General features: G+C 36.3%; 2 protein-coding genes across 2 annotated transcripts; one reads left to right on the top strand and one right to left on the bottom strand.

Moving 5' to 3' along the window:
• Positions 1–2,147: 2,147 nt before the first annotated feature.
• LOC147399319 (Plasma-membrane choline transporter family protein) lies at positions 2,148–7,619 on the bottom strand. Its single transcript, XM_086448845.1, is given in 8 exon segments — positions 2,148–2,284; positions 2,286–2,455; positions 3,073–3,306; positions 5,882–5,998; positions 6,137–6,361; positions 6,492–6,675; positions 6,765–7,243; positions 7,372–7,619. Coding segments are annotated over 8 exon segments (1,512 nt in total). The 5' UTR covers positions 7,435–7,619; the 3' UTR covers positions 2,148–2,244.
• A 280-nt stretch (positions 7,620–7,899) lies between these two features.
• On the top strand, positions 7,900–15,223 carry MAP1C (methionine aminopeptidase 1B). The gene is made up of 10 exons (XM_086448846.1): positions 7,900–8,177; positions 8,277–8,367; positions 8,721–8,958; positions 9,913–10,074; positions 10,185–10,226; positions 11,180–11,251; positions 11,749–11,828; positions 13,777–13,874; positions 14,061–14,108; positions 14,938–15,223. Exons 1-10 carry the CDS (start codon positions 8,027–8,029, stop codon positions 15,081–15,083), a joined length of 1,128 nt encoding a protein of 375 aa, XP_086304972.1. The 5' UTR covers positions 7,900–8,026; the 3' UTR covers positions 15,084–15,223.
• Positions 15,224–15,801: the final 578 nt, after the last annotated feature.

Here is a 15,801-nt window from a genome sequence, read left to right as displayed (position 1 = left end):
CCAAAATTTAAAATTTTCAAAATCTAAGTCGCAGCGTTAAATCATGCCAAATTATAACCGTTTATTTGTAATATGTGTATAAGTGGGTTTGAAACTCAAAAATAATTATAAGTAGGCTCTACTTATCAATTACATCTTGTTTTGAAATGCAACTGTAATTCTTGTATACATGTTTGGAATGAATCTGATAATATTGAAAAGGGTATACAGGGATAAAATAACATTTTGTAAGGTTCAATGTAAAAGCATAGAAGAAGAAGAAGGTTTTTTTAAAATCTAAAACACTAATTTCATATCAATATAAGAATAAAAATCTTAAAATTAACCTCTCAAGGGGAAAAAGGGGAGGAACATATGCGGGAGAGAAGTACTCTTTTTTTTGGTAGGAAAAAATCATTAGTCCAATGGGTTCAGATAAAATGGGGAAAAAAATATTGAAAATCCTAAAACACAAAAGTCAGATGATGGTTTCTTTAGTCAGTGGTCAAATGACAAATGAAATTGAAAAATCAAGAAATCAACATCTCAAGAGGAGAAAGGGAAAACCAATTGGAAAAAAAAAATGGAGGAGAGAGAACAGCAGCCAAGTGAAAAGTAGCAGTCAACTATTTATTTGACTTGTGAGAGTCAGTTTCAACATTGTCTCTCTTAACCCCGGTTCACCTCTTGTAAAGAAAGTCCACGTGTTCAATTCACAAAACTCTCGGTCCAGCCCTCAGCTTGGACCTTCGGTTCATATATATATATTGTTTTGTCCTACATTAGTGAGGATGATCTCTTTGGTGAGAATATCATCCATCAACCCATGTTAACAAGTTAAAGAATCATAAATCGTCTATTTTTTTATAAATCACTTTTGATGCGGTTAGATGTTTCGGACTGGACTGATTTTTGGTGAGAATGATCTCCTCATCATAGAGATCATACCTAAAATAAAAAATAAAAAAATTCAGCTCACTCTAGAAATTCTAACCCATATAAGTAAAAAAGTTGGCCCTTGAACATGGTCCCATATATATATATATATTCACATTTGGATGTCGAAAAAATAAATCTAACTATTATAATGTTGTAACCACAAAACCATGTTAGTTAAATATTTAAAATTCCTACTATTCCTTTTTCATCATATTATCTTTACTATTGTATGAGATAAGGGGATCCAATTGTTTCATCTTCCTGTTGGAATCATTACACGCATTGTTCAATGATGTGTTTGGCTTGGCTTGAAGATCTTGCAAATAAGCTCCATCCATATGATATTACGATTAATGGTATTGTGTTGTGCGTGTTGTGTGTGCTTTCCAAAGCAGCTATTCACGTGTCATACTTGGTGTTTCTCTCTCTCCCCCTATAATTTGGAATCGCCCGGTCAATATTCCAATTCATGAGGATGAGCAAGATGATGATATTGTTCCAAAGTCTATCAAGGTCTCCTTATCTGCCATGGTCCGTGCCCTTCCTCAAATCTCTTCAATCATGTGATCATTGACACTTAAGTTGCCTTGAGGCTGTGTAATTTCAATTGCTTTGAATGAGGGTTTTTACTCTTGTCATCAAATATGGATTTAGTTGCTCAAGAGGATCTTGCTACGGCTGGATGTCATTAGAGTGGAATGAAGAAATTCAATTGGTGGTTCAAAAACAATTTATCATGTGTAGGCCAAGACTGGAGCTCCTTTATGTTGAGTCCACCACGTCCAAGATTCACCCAATTTGAGATAATTCTGCCCTAGTTGGAGGCATTAGAGCAGTCATTTGTCCTTGTTAATCCAAAAACATGTTTTTGGAATCCTCCCCGCCCTGCTTTATTTTTCTTAATTCAGATGGTTACTTGGTAAGCAATTTTTTGTGCTTTCAGGACAGTCTTATAATATTCACAAAGCCTCAAAGTAGATTTACCTCTCAAATCATTTCCCTTAGTTATATAGTAGATATCTATCTCTCTTTCAAAATATATATATATATATATATAGAATGGCAATAAAACATTACTTTTTTATTTTATTTTATTATTAAAAGACAAAATATGAAATACTTTTTAAAAGATGATAGGCTAACTGGTTTTTCATTGAACAAACCTGACTAAGAGATGTCATACTCTTGCATTAGGCGAATGGTGGACTGATGAATCAGAACAGTTGCTATTAAGTGTCAAATTGTATGCCCTAGAATTGTAGGGCATAGTTTCTGTATTTTGGAATTTAATGTTGGAAAAAAGGAATCGGAGGAATTACATAGTTTTCAAACAGGGACTGATTCTTGAATCTGGGCATCAAACCGGGGTCATCACTTCTCTGGCTCGCGCACTTCTATGTTGCAAACGTTGGTGTAATGCCTCCGACATCTGGTTAAAGAATTCAGCATCCCACCTGTTAATTAATAGGGGGTCTTCAGCATAGCAGATGTATATGGATGTAACAGCACTTTCCACCACCACCATTGCCAATCCTACCTGCAACATACATATTTTTATTTGGTGTGTTAGAATGAATAGGGTTTCTATTTCATCCCCCCCCCCCCCCCCCCCCCCAACTTTATTTTGTATGCACAAGGGTGAAGGTTCATTTAAGTCATTAATGTTCTATTGAAAATATTTGGAGTAAGACATTCAGCATAATCTACAACTGATAATCAAAGAAACCAATTGAAGCCAAACATTGACATGATTTGGTATAGTGGAGGGATGGCTTAGGGATCACTCATTCATTATATCTAACAGATGCCCAGTAGATAGAAACGAAAAGCTTGATTTGGAGAGCTTTGTCGGTCTAATTCTCGGTAGATCCGTGGGGATATTTAAAGACATTCGGAGGCATCTGGAACAAAGATGGTTCCTCAAGAACTAGAAATAAAATTAAGACATTCATGTATCTAACACACGAAAGACATTTAGAATGCACACCTTGGTATGATCCTACAGCCAATCAAACCCACGAAAGATCATGGATCTTAACCCAACAAAAAACTAATTAGTTTTGGTAGTAAATTCGCAACAAATAATGTGCAATGCAGATTGCAACAAGTAAATAAAAGGTAAGCCATTAAGCAAGAAATTTCAAGAATACTAACCAAAATCATTCCCATCAGCATGGCAGTAAAGCCAACCATAATCACTCTATCACTAGTTTTATACCATGTCCAAATTCCTGAGCAGGTCCCTGTAATAAGCCCACCCAAGATAGTGCCCATCAGTAGAACTGCACCTGAACAATCATATGCAATAAGTGTTTCCACACCAGTTGACTGGAATAATTCCCAGGCATCTCTTGCTGAATGATTAAAGCTTTTACCATAAACTGCTATCTGAAACAAAAACAACAACAACAACAATGTAAAGTTTTAAGCCCATGCTTTGCAAACTATATAATTTGTATGAACAAGTAGTTTTCGTAGTATAAATATTATAAATAGAAAAAACCTGTAGTAACCTTTCCAACAAGTATTAGCATGTGCCAAAGTTATATCAACAATGAAAACTTGTGGAACATGTATAAGGTCGGAAACTACAATATAGACTAGTTTAAGGCAATAGTTGACATGGTAGAAATGCAGCAAAAGAAATGACAAAAAGATTTAAGCATACTAGAACAAGAAGCACATAAAAAAGAGATCCGTCAGATTTATCTTCATGAACAACACAAAATATGAAGGCTGAATGGCAGCTCAAATCTAATAGCGCATACAACATCAATGGAATGGCTATATGTTTGCACTGGTATGAAACAGCTCCACCATGAACCTCTTTTTTTTTTTTATAAGTTAAAATTTTATTAGAAAAGGGGACGAGAAGGCTCCAACTATACAAAACTCATCGAAGAGAGAAAACAAAAGCGACAAAGAAGCATGTAAATTACAAATAGAATCCCAACGCACTAGAAAATCCTCAAGGAAAGTTCCCTTTAAGGCACCATAGTCAAAGGAAAAAAAAAATAGGGTAAAGGTGGAAATAGTTACCATCGTCCACTTCAAAAGGGAATGAGTGACAGGAGCAGATGGTGTTATACACTGGATAACATTCCAATATGAAAGTCCCCCATCTTGCAACTGCGGAAGATGTTGCCTGATCGGCCATGAATTTGAAGACTTAACATTTGGAAGGAAATAGTCCATGGTGCAAGAACCCATAATAATATCCAACAAGATGCTGGCCAACAAGCTCATCAAGCTATCATCCAGTCCCAACAGGCTTGCTTTAAAGCCTGTGGGGTGCAAGTTGATTGCTTCTTATGGATTGCATACCACCAAGTGTGAGCCAATGAACCAGGTAACTCCTCTATCACATATGGTGTTAAATGTGGATACTTTCCTCAGCTAATGTTACCAGCTGGAAAGGGGAATTACACTTGATAGCCAAGAATTACATCCTGCCCAGCACCAATTTGGTCACAACAAGTGCCAACCACCTAGGTCTTTTGACACTTTTTTTTATAAGTACCTAGGTCTTTGACATGGCTGGAAGACAGTAGCCAACTGGGGGGGATGTCTAGAGGGATGAAAATTTGGAGGGTGCAAGAAGAATTTGCACGGCACCATCCTAGTCACCAAGAAATGTCACCCATGCCAGAGCATCCAATGGCACGTAACATTGCCAAATTGTGCAGGGGGTGCATAGTGCTTGTTTGTCAAGACTACCTTTTACATCCAGGACCAATATAGATATTTGAAATGATTATCAGCTGCATGAAAAATCTGGACAAAAAATGGTTGTGACAGAATATGATGACAGTCAAGGGGTATTCCCAACATATGTCCATCACCATGCCCATAAATGTTGGAGGCTCTTAGATGGAAGATAAATCAGTCCTCCCAGGGTCACCTGACTATAAATAATCACACCAAGTGTGAAAAACCTTATCAACATCACTCCAAGATTAATTCCTCGTATGACAACTAATCCTAATAACATAAAAAAGCAATTGAATCTATAGAGTCTAGTAACTTTCTAATTCAAAACTGTGTTAACCAACCAACTGCTCCAAAAGATCAATCTGTTGGAGAGGGGAAGAACCATGAACATAAGAGGGTCATGGGGGGTATGACACACCCGAGAGTGGAGGAAAATATACACTTAACAACCTTTTCATTACTAATCCAAATAAGTCTAAAAAGCAATTGAATCTATAGAGACTAGTAATTTTCTAATTCAAATCATTTCATTTTTCTTTCATTTTTGCTAAGCAAGTAAGATTGGTGGCAGGTAATTTGTAGCTGAAGGCAGGCTGAACTCAAGTCGTGGTATCAAAACTCATGTACTTTAACCAACTTAGCAAAGCTGACACCTCCACTTTCTAATTCTAAACTAATAACAATATGACTTCATCATTTAAATCAGAAATGACATCAAAACATAAACTAAACAACCAAAATTTGAATGTCCCCCTTGAGAAGCTTTCTAGTATGGAACAACAGCCTCAAGTCGTTGTTAAGCACAACAGAAAGAACAAAGCACTTATGTTGATGTTGGTTCTGAATGCCCCATGGTTGTTTTAGAAATTTTCTAAACAACAAAAGCATTTAGTTTATGCTGTCTTATTGGAAAAACCAAATTAGCAGTACCATACTGAAGCATGAGTGATGTTTCTACTGAAGCATGTGAATTATTGAGTGCAACTGATAAAAGTACTTAATGATAAATGTGTGCCATATTGGATGCATATGCAAAATTAAGAAGAAAAAATTATTTAGAATCATTTCAGGAATTATTTCAAACAAACATTCCGGCAAACAACATTCATTGCAGCACAGTTTAAAGGAGGCTGATTTGTGAATCGGTGTCAAGATATCACTTGGAGGAGGTAGCTAAAATTAAAATTTGTTAATCTTTCTATGATATTGTTGGCATCATGAAAAGAGCAAGTGATAAAAGTAAGAGATCTACCTGGACATATGCGTACTTATTGAAGAATCGAACAAGTGTCTCCACAAGATGAAACAAAAAATCAACGCAACAGAGCAAACACTCATTGTTGCCAATCTTGGATCGAAGTCCCCTAATCTGGAATATTTCAAGATAGATTGCAAAGATCAAATGACAATTGCTCATAATTGAATAATTAAAATAGTAGTAACAAACATAACATAATGAATTTGAGGAAAAATTAAACAGAGATCATAACTTATATTATGTTTCTACCTCCCATCGCAATGCCCGGATAGCAGCTGTAAAGAGTGATCCATAGCAGATGCTACCAAAAGAAGTTGTGACAGCATGGCGTAGAGACTTCAACAATGGCTTAGGAGGCATTGACTCTGCTTCTCGACCACCATGAATGAGAACAAGAAACACCATTCCAGATACTATAACATGCACGGTATTGCAGAGGACAGCACCAGTCCAGAATAAACTCACCGAAAGCATCTGCATGTATAAAGTATCATTAGAATTGGCCATATATGTCCTAAAAGAATAAAGTTGATTGGCAGTTAAAAAAAAAAAGAAAAAAAGTGATAAGAAATAGATGGAAGAAGAGCAAAACTTGCCAGCTCACCACAAGAAGCCACCAGCGTCCACCGTCGCCGATGCTTGAAGCAACAACACCAGCTGCTCCAAATGACCATATCACCATCCATAAAAGCATGACCACCATAAATGCATAGGCTACTCTTATGACTTCAGGAAGGTTCCAGACCATCTTCACAGCTTTTTGCAACACCAGCATAGTAAAGGGAAGTCTATGGAGGAGGACCACAAGTATCAATATCAATAAATCATGAAAAATAGATTAAAAAGACAATAGGACGTAATAGTAGTAGTATTCTACCTGTCTACAACTGATATTACATACAAGAATTGCACAGCAGCGGCGATAGCAAAAGCAATGCCCCAGAAAATCTGTCGGCCCCAGAAACAGAAGACGCTAATAACAGCAAGATAAGTAGTCAAGATGTGCACAGAGAGCTTCATGATTTGTTGACTAGCTCGAGAGCCAAGCAACAACAACCAAGTCCATCCAAGGATGCTCCCAACACCACCCGCAACCGCATAAAAAGGCCAATAAGTCTCGGTCAGTTCGGCTTCATTCTCAATGAATCTATACGTGTATTTGTCGATTTTAAGTCTGTCCGCTTTCTGAAACCTATTGATACCAAAAACTGCAAGAACGAATCCTAAGCCCACCAAGTGTATGCTGAAAATTCCCAACCAGAAGACATCTCTCCAATGCCGCCTTATTGAAGGCTGATTCTGCTGCTGATGCTCCATCATACTCCTTCTTCCACTACCACTCTCACCCTCACCATCCTAAATTAAAAATCACCCGACTCCTCGTAAATTTCTTGTTTGTAGCCCTCACATACTAGTATGGAGATGATTTTATTTATTAATTATTGGACAATAAAAAAAAGAGAAAGATGGGTGTTGTTAATTACCTGTTCTGTGGTGGTCATGGAAGCAAAGTCAGCGTCGGACGAAGGGCTCTGAGACTCACTCATACTTTCTGTGCTTGATTGAGTCCTTTAAACGCCCTTTTTACCCCTTATTTTGGAGAGAGAGAGAGAGAGGCATCGTTGAATCTTTGTGATCGAAAAGAGGAGGAGGGGGGAGCGTGACGACCGAGGCGACGTTTTAATTTGTAGAGAGAAGTGGGACGTTAATCCATTATTTAATACGACAGAGACTCTTTTTTTTTTTTTTTTTTTGGTGGAAGTCACGTTGAACGTTCAACGGTCAAGTGATCATTTGTAGATTATACTGATCTCCCTCCCGTCACGTGTTGGAAAATTTAATTAAAATTCTTTGACGTAGTAAAAATAATCTTAATTTTCCTTTATTTATGTTTGAATGTATGACTTAATCTTTAATTGTGATATTAAGAACTTGGGGTGTAATAATTAATAATTGGGGTACCAACAACAGCTCTAAAAAAAAAAAAAAATCCCACTTTATCATCTCTCTCTCCCCATCCTCAGTTCCCAGTTCCCACGCAAAATTTCCCAGCAAAACATTACACTGTGTCTGTATCTGTATAAACTTAAAATTTCCCAGCAAAACATTACTCTGTGTCTGTATCTGTATAAACTTAAAATGTTTTATGCTTCTTCGCCTTCGCTCCCCCATCTATCATCATCCATCATGCTACAACCCTCTTATTCTTCTTCATCTCTTAATTCAAAATCTTTATGTTGGTCGTCGTCTACTCTTCTCATGGGGGCCTCACTCAATTTCTCACATTCTGGTACTTCTGTTCCCCTTTAATGCTTATTAAAGTAACTCACAAATCACTTGTTAGGATTTAATCACTTTTTTTTTTTTTTTTTTTTTTGAAAAAAAAAAGGAGAAAAGGAAAACACACATTATTGGAGAAAGAATGCCGTAATTGTTTCAAAGAAGATATCAGGGTTAGAGGAGGCGATGCGAATCAGGAGGTACTTACTTACTTGCTTCTAATATTTAATCTCCAATTTCTGCTCTGTTGCACCTTCTGTCTCTCTCTAGCTGCAGTTTGCTTAGCTAATCATCTTTGTTACGTAGTTTGTTAGGGTTGTCAACGGACCTTGTTCAATTCTTAAATTTACATGTTTGGATCTCAACTCAAGTGAACCAAATGGAGTTGGGTAGTCTAAATTTGCATGTTAAGATAACTGAATGAGTATTTCTCTTCTCGAGGATCCCAATACTCAGGACTAATTCGGTTCACTTCAGTTCAGAAGCGCCCCCACCCACACATATTCCCAACTTCTCAGTTTCTTTCCTGGTTTCATTGTCCGAGCACTTGTAGGGAACGTGAACTTCGCAAGGCGACACCAATCAACAGAATACCACCTTTAAGGCGTGGAAAGGTCTCAGCACGCTTGCCTGTACCAGAAGATATACCGAGACCACCTTATGTAGGTTCAAGCTTGTTGCCACAACTTTCCGATGAACATCAAATTCATGATTCCGATGGCATCGCTCGCATGAAGGCTGCATGTGAGCTTGCTGCTCGTGTATTGGACTATGCAGGGACACTTGTTAGGGTGAGAAATTTTATTACATTGTTTGTTTCTCAAGGTTACTACTTTCTACTAAATGAATATATGATGATGATGATTCGTAACCTGAGTTTTCATATTTTTCAGCATTTTTGACAATCCAAACAAATAGGTTTTTAAATTATTCTATACGCAACAACATATCCAACAAAATAATCTATTGATACCTTTAAATAAATTACGTTTTTAAGTTATAAAAAAAAAAAAAAAAATCATCTATAAGTAGTTCCTGTCTGTGCATGAAAGTAAATATGCTCAATGATCTTTCAAATTATGAGGATTTGACGATGTCACTTTTTCCTAGCATATTGCAATGCTTCAAAATTTTCCATCAGCTTTATAGCAATGATGTATCTGTCTTCACTGCCTGGTAACCACCCTACCCTGCAAACATGAAAATCTCATTGTTAAGATACCTCCCTCTGGCCTCTGCTGATAACTATCCATCAGTGTAATTTTGATGGTGTCTTGGTTTAGGCACTTCCAGAATAGATGCTTTTGGGGAGGGCGATTCTGGAAGAAGATTCCACAAGAATCAGTTGGATCATCTTCAACAGTTACACCATCAAAGATGCTTTTGATGTATTCTTCAATGAACCTCAGAATTTTTATTGATCACATAGCACTCTAAATGCTCACATCCATATTAACCATCCGACATTCTCTTCAATCTCTCCATGTATAAGATAATTCATCTCTTTGGTTAAATAAACAGTTTACCATCTGGTCCTTCATAAAATCTTTTAGTGGTGCTGCATTTGTTGGTATTTGGTGTCATTCCACTTGAATTTTGAGAGAACATCGCTTACGCTCGTGTGGTTTATTTCTTTTTTTTTTTTTTTCCAGCCATTTTGATAGAACATCCCTTACTTACTCTTAAAAAAAAAAAGAAAAAATAGAACATCCCTTACTTTCGTGTGATTTGTATCTTTTTTTCAGCCATCGATAACTACAAATGACATTGATGAAGCAGTACACAAGATGATCATTGATGCTGGAGCTTATCCTTCACCTCTTGGTTATGGGGGATTTCCAAAAAGTGTATGCACATCAGTTAATGAATGCATGTGCCATGGAATACCAGATTCTCGCCAGCTACAGGTTTTGGGTTACTATCTCTTTTCTCTTTTTGTCTTGTACATTTTGCATTGAAATCATAGTAATTGGGAAATATATTCTTTTATTACTACTAATGGTCACCTTCTTTGCAGGATGGTGACATAATAAACATTGATGTAACCGTCTACTTGAATGTATGTTCTTGAGCACCAGATTTTTTTCAGTTCATTTATTCAAGTGTGATACTATGGCTTTAAATATTATGTAATCTATATTTTTTACATATGTTTGTATTAGTAAAAAAAATGCAATTTTTGGCCCTGCTTGGCATGGCTACATATCATCGTAAATTGGTAAAACCATAAAATTTGTGGTCTTTTGAGTTCTTAATTGCCCCTCCACAAATGTACGCAATTTTCACCAGGTGCTTGGTTGACCGAGAATCGTCACTAAGTTTTATGTGCTCCATGATTTTCCTCGAGTGGTCCCATAAAATTTTGTCGTCTGAAAAATCACTGCCAAAAGACCACAAACTTTAGCAATGCAAAACTTTACCAATTTTCAGCATTTTCCGGATGATGCAATGGTTGATTTTTTATGTACCATTTTCTAAAATATGTAATTGTCTTGAATATTTCTATTTTATCAATTGAATAAAATTTTCTCTCATTGAGTTTGTGGGGCACAGGTAGTGCATATTGAACTCTTTGAGATCAATTGTGGTCATTTTGTTTCATATTCACTAACATATTTTCGCAACTCTCCGAACTATGTAAATTTTCATGAAATAAATTTGTCTTAAGCATCAAGTGATTTTGGGAAATGTATAGGGTCTTTATATCAAAGATAAATTCATTAAGGAGAGAACAAACCACACTGGCTAGAAACTTGGTATGACTAAAACTGGTGCCGGATTAATGAATCAGGGAGTGGTCCAATGTTTGTTTTTTTTTATTTACTTTTGAATTGGTTTCTCCTCTCAAAGCAATTCCAATTTCCAACCACCTGAGGACTAGTTTATTGCTAGACTGTTCTACCATTTGGTTGTTATATTGATTTCCTATTTACCATACCATTTTATTTATTTTTTTGTTTCTTATTTATTCCCAATGATTGTTTCCTGAGTGCGTGTTTCTTCTGTTTTTAGGGTTACCATGGGGACACCTCAAAGACATTTCTGTGTGGGAATGTCAGTGACTCAACAAAACGCCTAGTGAGGGTATCATAGTGTTTCCTTTATGATTAGTGATTAATGCTATGATTGCTTTCAGTATCCTTTTAGTTCATTGTATTGTGATACTACTGAATAATTTCCCTTACTAATTTTCCTCGATGGACCAGGACTGGGCATGGTAACTCAGCCCAAAGGTTTTTGGGCTAGGATGTGTTCTTTCTGACTGGGATTGGGCTACATTTTTAGACCCGATTACAATCTGCCTTTAAGGCCCAGAGCAAGCATGGTCCAGTTCATTGACACCCCTGACTAGAACATTTCAAAACAGAGAAAGAGCCTTGAACTCTTCGGTTCAAATTTTGATTGTGGTATCTTACATGGGCACCACTCTGACAATTTATCAAAAAAAATTTCCGTGGAAGAATAATGCTACAAATTGGTCCATGAATCATGGTCAATGGCCAAAAAAATCTACCTTTCCATGTCACCACTTATATGTGTGTAAATGGTGATTGATCCAACTTCAGATTATTGTATGTTAGGTAACTGCAGAGTGCTTGGAGAGGGCCATATCTGTATGCAAAGATGGTGCTAGCTTTAAGAAAATTGGAAAGAGGATAAGGTACATTTTTCTATTTCTATTTTATATTAGTTTGGTGAAATATCATATCATCGTTGCTGACGAGAGTAAATGAAAAAACATCATTAAGAGTAATGAATATTGGGCTATGCCAATAAAGAGTTAGAAATAAAAAGTGGGCAGTGTTATTGATTGTCATCTATTCTATAGTGTGAATATTGGTATATCGTCAACATCAAGCTTCTTAGTGTGTTGCATTGCTGGTCGCACGCCTGAATGTTGGGGAAGGGTTGTTGGGTAGCAGCCACTTTAAAGCTTCTGTAGAATCGTTTCACATGTTTCAAGCTAGTGCTATGGCATGGATATTCCCTTTGAAAGAGCATAAAATAGTTGGGGCAAGACTGGGATGATGATGGTGGTGGTGATACCAGTTTACAAGTGTGTTGATTTATGATTCAAGTGATATCACTTTGTGTTTCTACATGTTATTCCTAGTGTTGTTAAAAATTTAGAATCATTCAATTTGCAATTTGAATCTTACCATTTGGATAAAAACCTTAAACACTCGAAAAAGACAATTTGTTGCTGTTTGAATAGTTAAATAGATGACATGAACTGTAGATGTGAAAAACAAAGCATTAGCAAGGGAGAAACTCACTAGGCAAAGGAAAACCAAAATAACAGCTTCCAATTCATCCTATCAATAATATACTCCATATTAAAACCATATCTTCAAAACATGTACCTCCATATTTTTGAATGATTAGGGCCATGTATAGTTGAGCCTTACCTTATAATTATTTCCCTCTTATGATTTGTACTGCTCTCAAAGGCCTGACCTATGATTTTAATCCATACGATCGTCCAGGTATTTCTCTTCAATCAAGTAAAAGACATTCTTGGGCATTGTCCACCTCGTACTGAATAACTCGAAGAAGATGACCATACTTCCCTGGAACTTGGACAATGATGAAAAGATAGTCCTGTGTAATTAAAGAGTCTAGAAAGATCTTCCTTTCCAAATTCTCTTATAGGCTATAGGAACTATTTTTACTGAATCTGTCAAGAAGAGAAAACGTAGGTTGGGTGAAGTTGAATGCCTATGGTGCAAGTAGTGGGAATCTAGGAGATGATGGAGGATGGGGGACTGATCAGCAACTCGAATGGCATCATGATAATTGGCTTCTGCTCTTTTTTGGGTAATCCAACAAATTCTCCAGCAGAATTCATGGCGTTATATGAGGGGATTGGCCTTACTCCGATTTATTGTTCTTCAATAGTGATTGGAGTAGACTCATTGGTTCTTTGCAGTGTATTGAAAGGTGGTGCTCCTTTCCCTTGAAATGAGTTTTGGATGGGTGGAATATGGAGAAAACTGATCTGTGTTAATTAAAAGGCAAGTCATATTTTTAGAGAAGGCAATCAATTGGCAGATGTTTTGGCTTATACTACAATCACATCGTGGGATCATAGAGTTTCCATAATGTTTCCTCCTCACTGAACAAAGTTCAAAGATATTACCTTGGGGATATTAGGGGTCTACCTAATTTGTTTCCATTAGATGTATGCATAGGTGGTATGCCCATGAATCCGCTTGTACCTTTCTTATTCTTCAATACAATTTGCTCTCTTGCTTAGCGGAAAAAGAGAAAAAAAAAAGTAATCCCACTTTCATCATTTGATCTGAAGAATTTTAGATATTTTCCTCTTGGTATTTAAAGATACATCTTTTGAACCCACAAAAAAAAAGTATTAACATTTTTTTTTTATCAATAAAAAAGTATTAACATTTAGTAGTTATGGATGCATTTCTAGTTTTGGCTGACACATAGTATATCGCAATAAATTAAACTTTCTTTCAACCTTATAATCAATATTTCCTTTGCCTATGACCAGTATCATCTTCTATCTTTTTATAGTATGTTATGATGTTTGACCTTTCAATGGACCTTATTCTTTTCTTATCATTGATATTGGACAATTATTACAGTGAGCATGCTGAAAGATTTGGCTATGGTGTGGTGGAGCGTTTTGTTGGGCATGGTGTAGGGACCATATTTCACTCTGAACCAATTATTTTACATTACCGTAAGAAACTTCTTGATTCAAATTCTTTTTATGAAGTTGGTTATCACAGTTGGTAGAATGTAAGGTTCAGAAGGGTTCACAAAAGCTGTAGAATCATACTCAACCAAGATCAGAGTCCGAATTTCCTTATTATGTCATTTGAATCTTTTCAATAATTGCTTAATATGATAGTTAATTGTTTTGTAGGCAATGACAAACCAGGGTTCATGGTTGAAGGTCAAACATTTACCATTGGTGAGTGCTTGATACTGTCTGATAATCTGGAAACTTCCATCTTTTGAGATTTATTAGTGACATCTTTGCTTTGTCCATATTGGGAGCATCTATTAGTTCAAATGCAAAAATAGGCTAATGTAGTAATATCGTGAATATTGACTGAGAAGTAATCGTTAAGAAATGGAACAAGTATTATTCTTTTTTATTGATGCGAGTGAAAGCAAAGTTCCAAACCATGACATAGCAAACATAAATTCATATCTGCATGTTATGGACAATAGGTTTCCCCCCCTGGCCGTGTGTGGGCCACACTGAAGAAAGGCCCTACAGGGGTCCTTCACTTACTTGTGTGAACCCCTGTCCGCTCACGCTCCTTACCAACAACCTGGCGCTATGCCAGAACACAACATAGCTTGGTCCAACAACCAGTTGGCTCCTCGCAGATGATAGTTATAATTTGTGTTATGGTTTCAACTGGGATCTTTACGGTTCCACTATGCATTTAGATCCTGCAATGTGATTGTTTGTGACAATAGTCGACACATCAGAATATATCTGGAGCTGATAACTGTGTATTCTAAAAGTTTCACATTTTTTATTTATAAAACTATGATATGATCAAGGTTACTTTTTATTATGGTGAAACTTTTAGTGTTCCTCAATCAGTTAAGCTGAATTTATAACTTTTGCTATGCTACCATTAAAGCAATCTTGTCAATTTCTAGGTCTAATCATCTTATTAGTTTACTGTACAAAACTAAAACTTGCAGAAGTTACTGATATTTAGTCTCTTCCGATGGATCCTAATAAATCCTTAACCCACCTTCCATTTTTTTTATCTTTGCAGAGCCTATCCTTACTATGGGAAGTGTTGAATGTGTAACATGGCCTGACAAGTGGACAACACTTACAGTTGATGGCAGTCCAGCTGCACAGTTTGAGCACACACTGTTGATTACTAGGACCGGTGCAGAAATTTTGACTAACTACTGAAATATATAGATAGAACTGTTTATAATCATTTTATCATTCTTTTCCCTCATTTGTAACTTTGAAGATATCTGTCAATTGTCAAATTCATTGGTGAGATGTATTTGCGTCATAATAGACATGGTGGAGTAAAAATTGGTTGGGATCATTTTGCTTAACATGCCTCAGGATGCACACACTTCAATCATAATCCATCTATCTACGGTGGATTGTATTATGCTACACTAGTACACAACACAATGCAGAACCCCTAAAAATCCTAATAAAAGAAAAATGTTCACGTTCTACTTTAGCACATAAATGAAGCAAACTAAAACGTTGCCCACATGCTAATATACAACATAAATGTATACTTTTATAATAATATAGTAGAGTTTAGGTTATTTTTCAGCAATTGTAAAACCAACTACGGGTTCAAATGTTGATGCTCTCTAGTCTAGCCTAGTGTCCCCAGTGGACGTAAAGGAGGGGGAATGATGCACATTATGTCCCTTCTTTGTGCCATAGCCATCTAAAGCAAAAGCAAAGCATTCATGTAGTAGTAAATAAATTAGGCCATGGTTCCAACCAACCTAATTGATGTAAATAAGAGTTGTTTAGATTTCTTGTTACCACAGAAAAACCAAAATTTTGGACAATCTTCTCTTCATACCACAGTAAGTTAAATAAGAGTTGTTTTTTTTTTTTTTTTTTGTGTTTGGTGATAAGTATAATTTATTGA

This window comes from Akebia trifoliata, chromosome 7 (assembly GCF_017979445.1).
Source record: "Akebia trifoliata isolate Shusen 1 chromosome 7, ASM1797944v1, whole genome shotgun sequence".
Classification (NCBI taxonomy): domain Eukaryota; kingdom Viridiplantae; phylum Streptophyta; class Magnoliopsida; order Ranunculales; family Lardizabalaceae; genus Akebia; species Akebia trifoliata.
The sequence above is the reverse complement of the archived record's forward strand: the minus strand, read 5'-3'. Positions and strand labels throughout refer to the sequence as shown.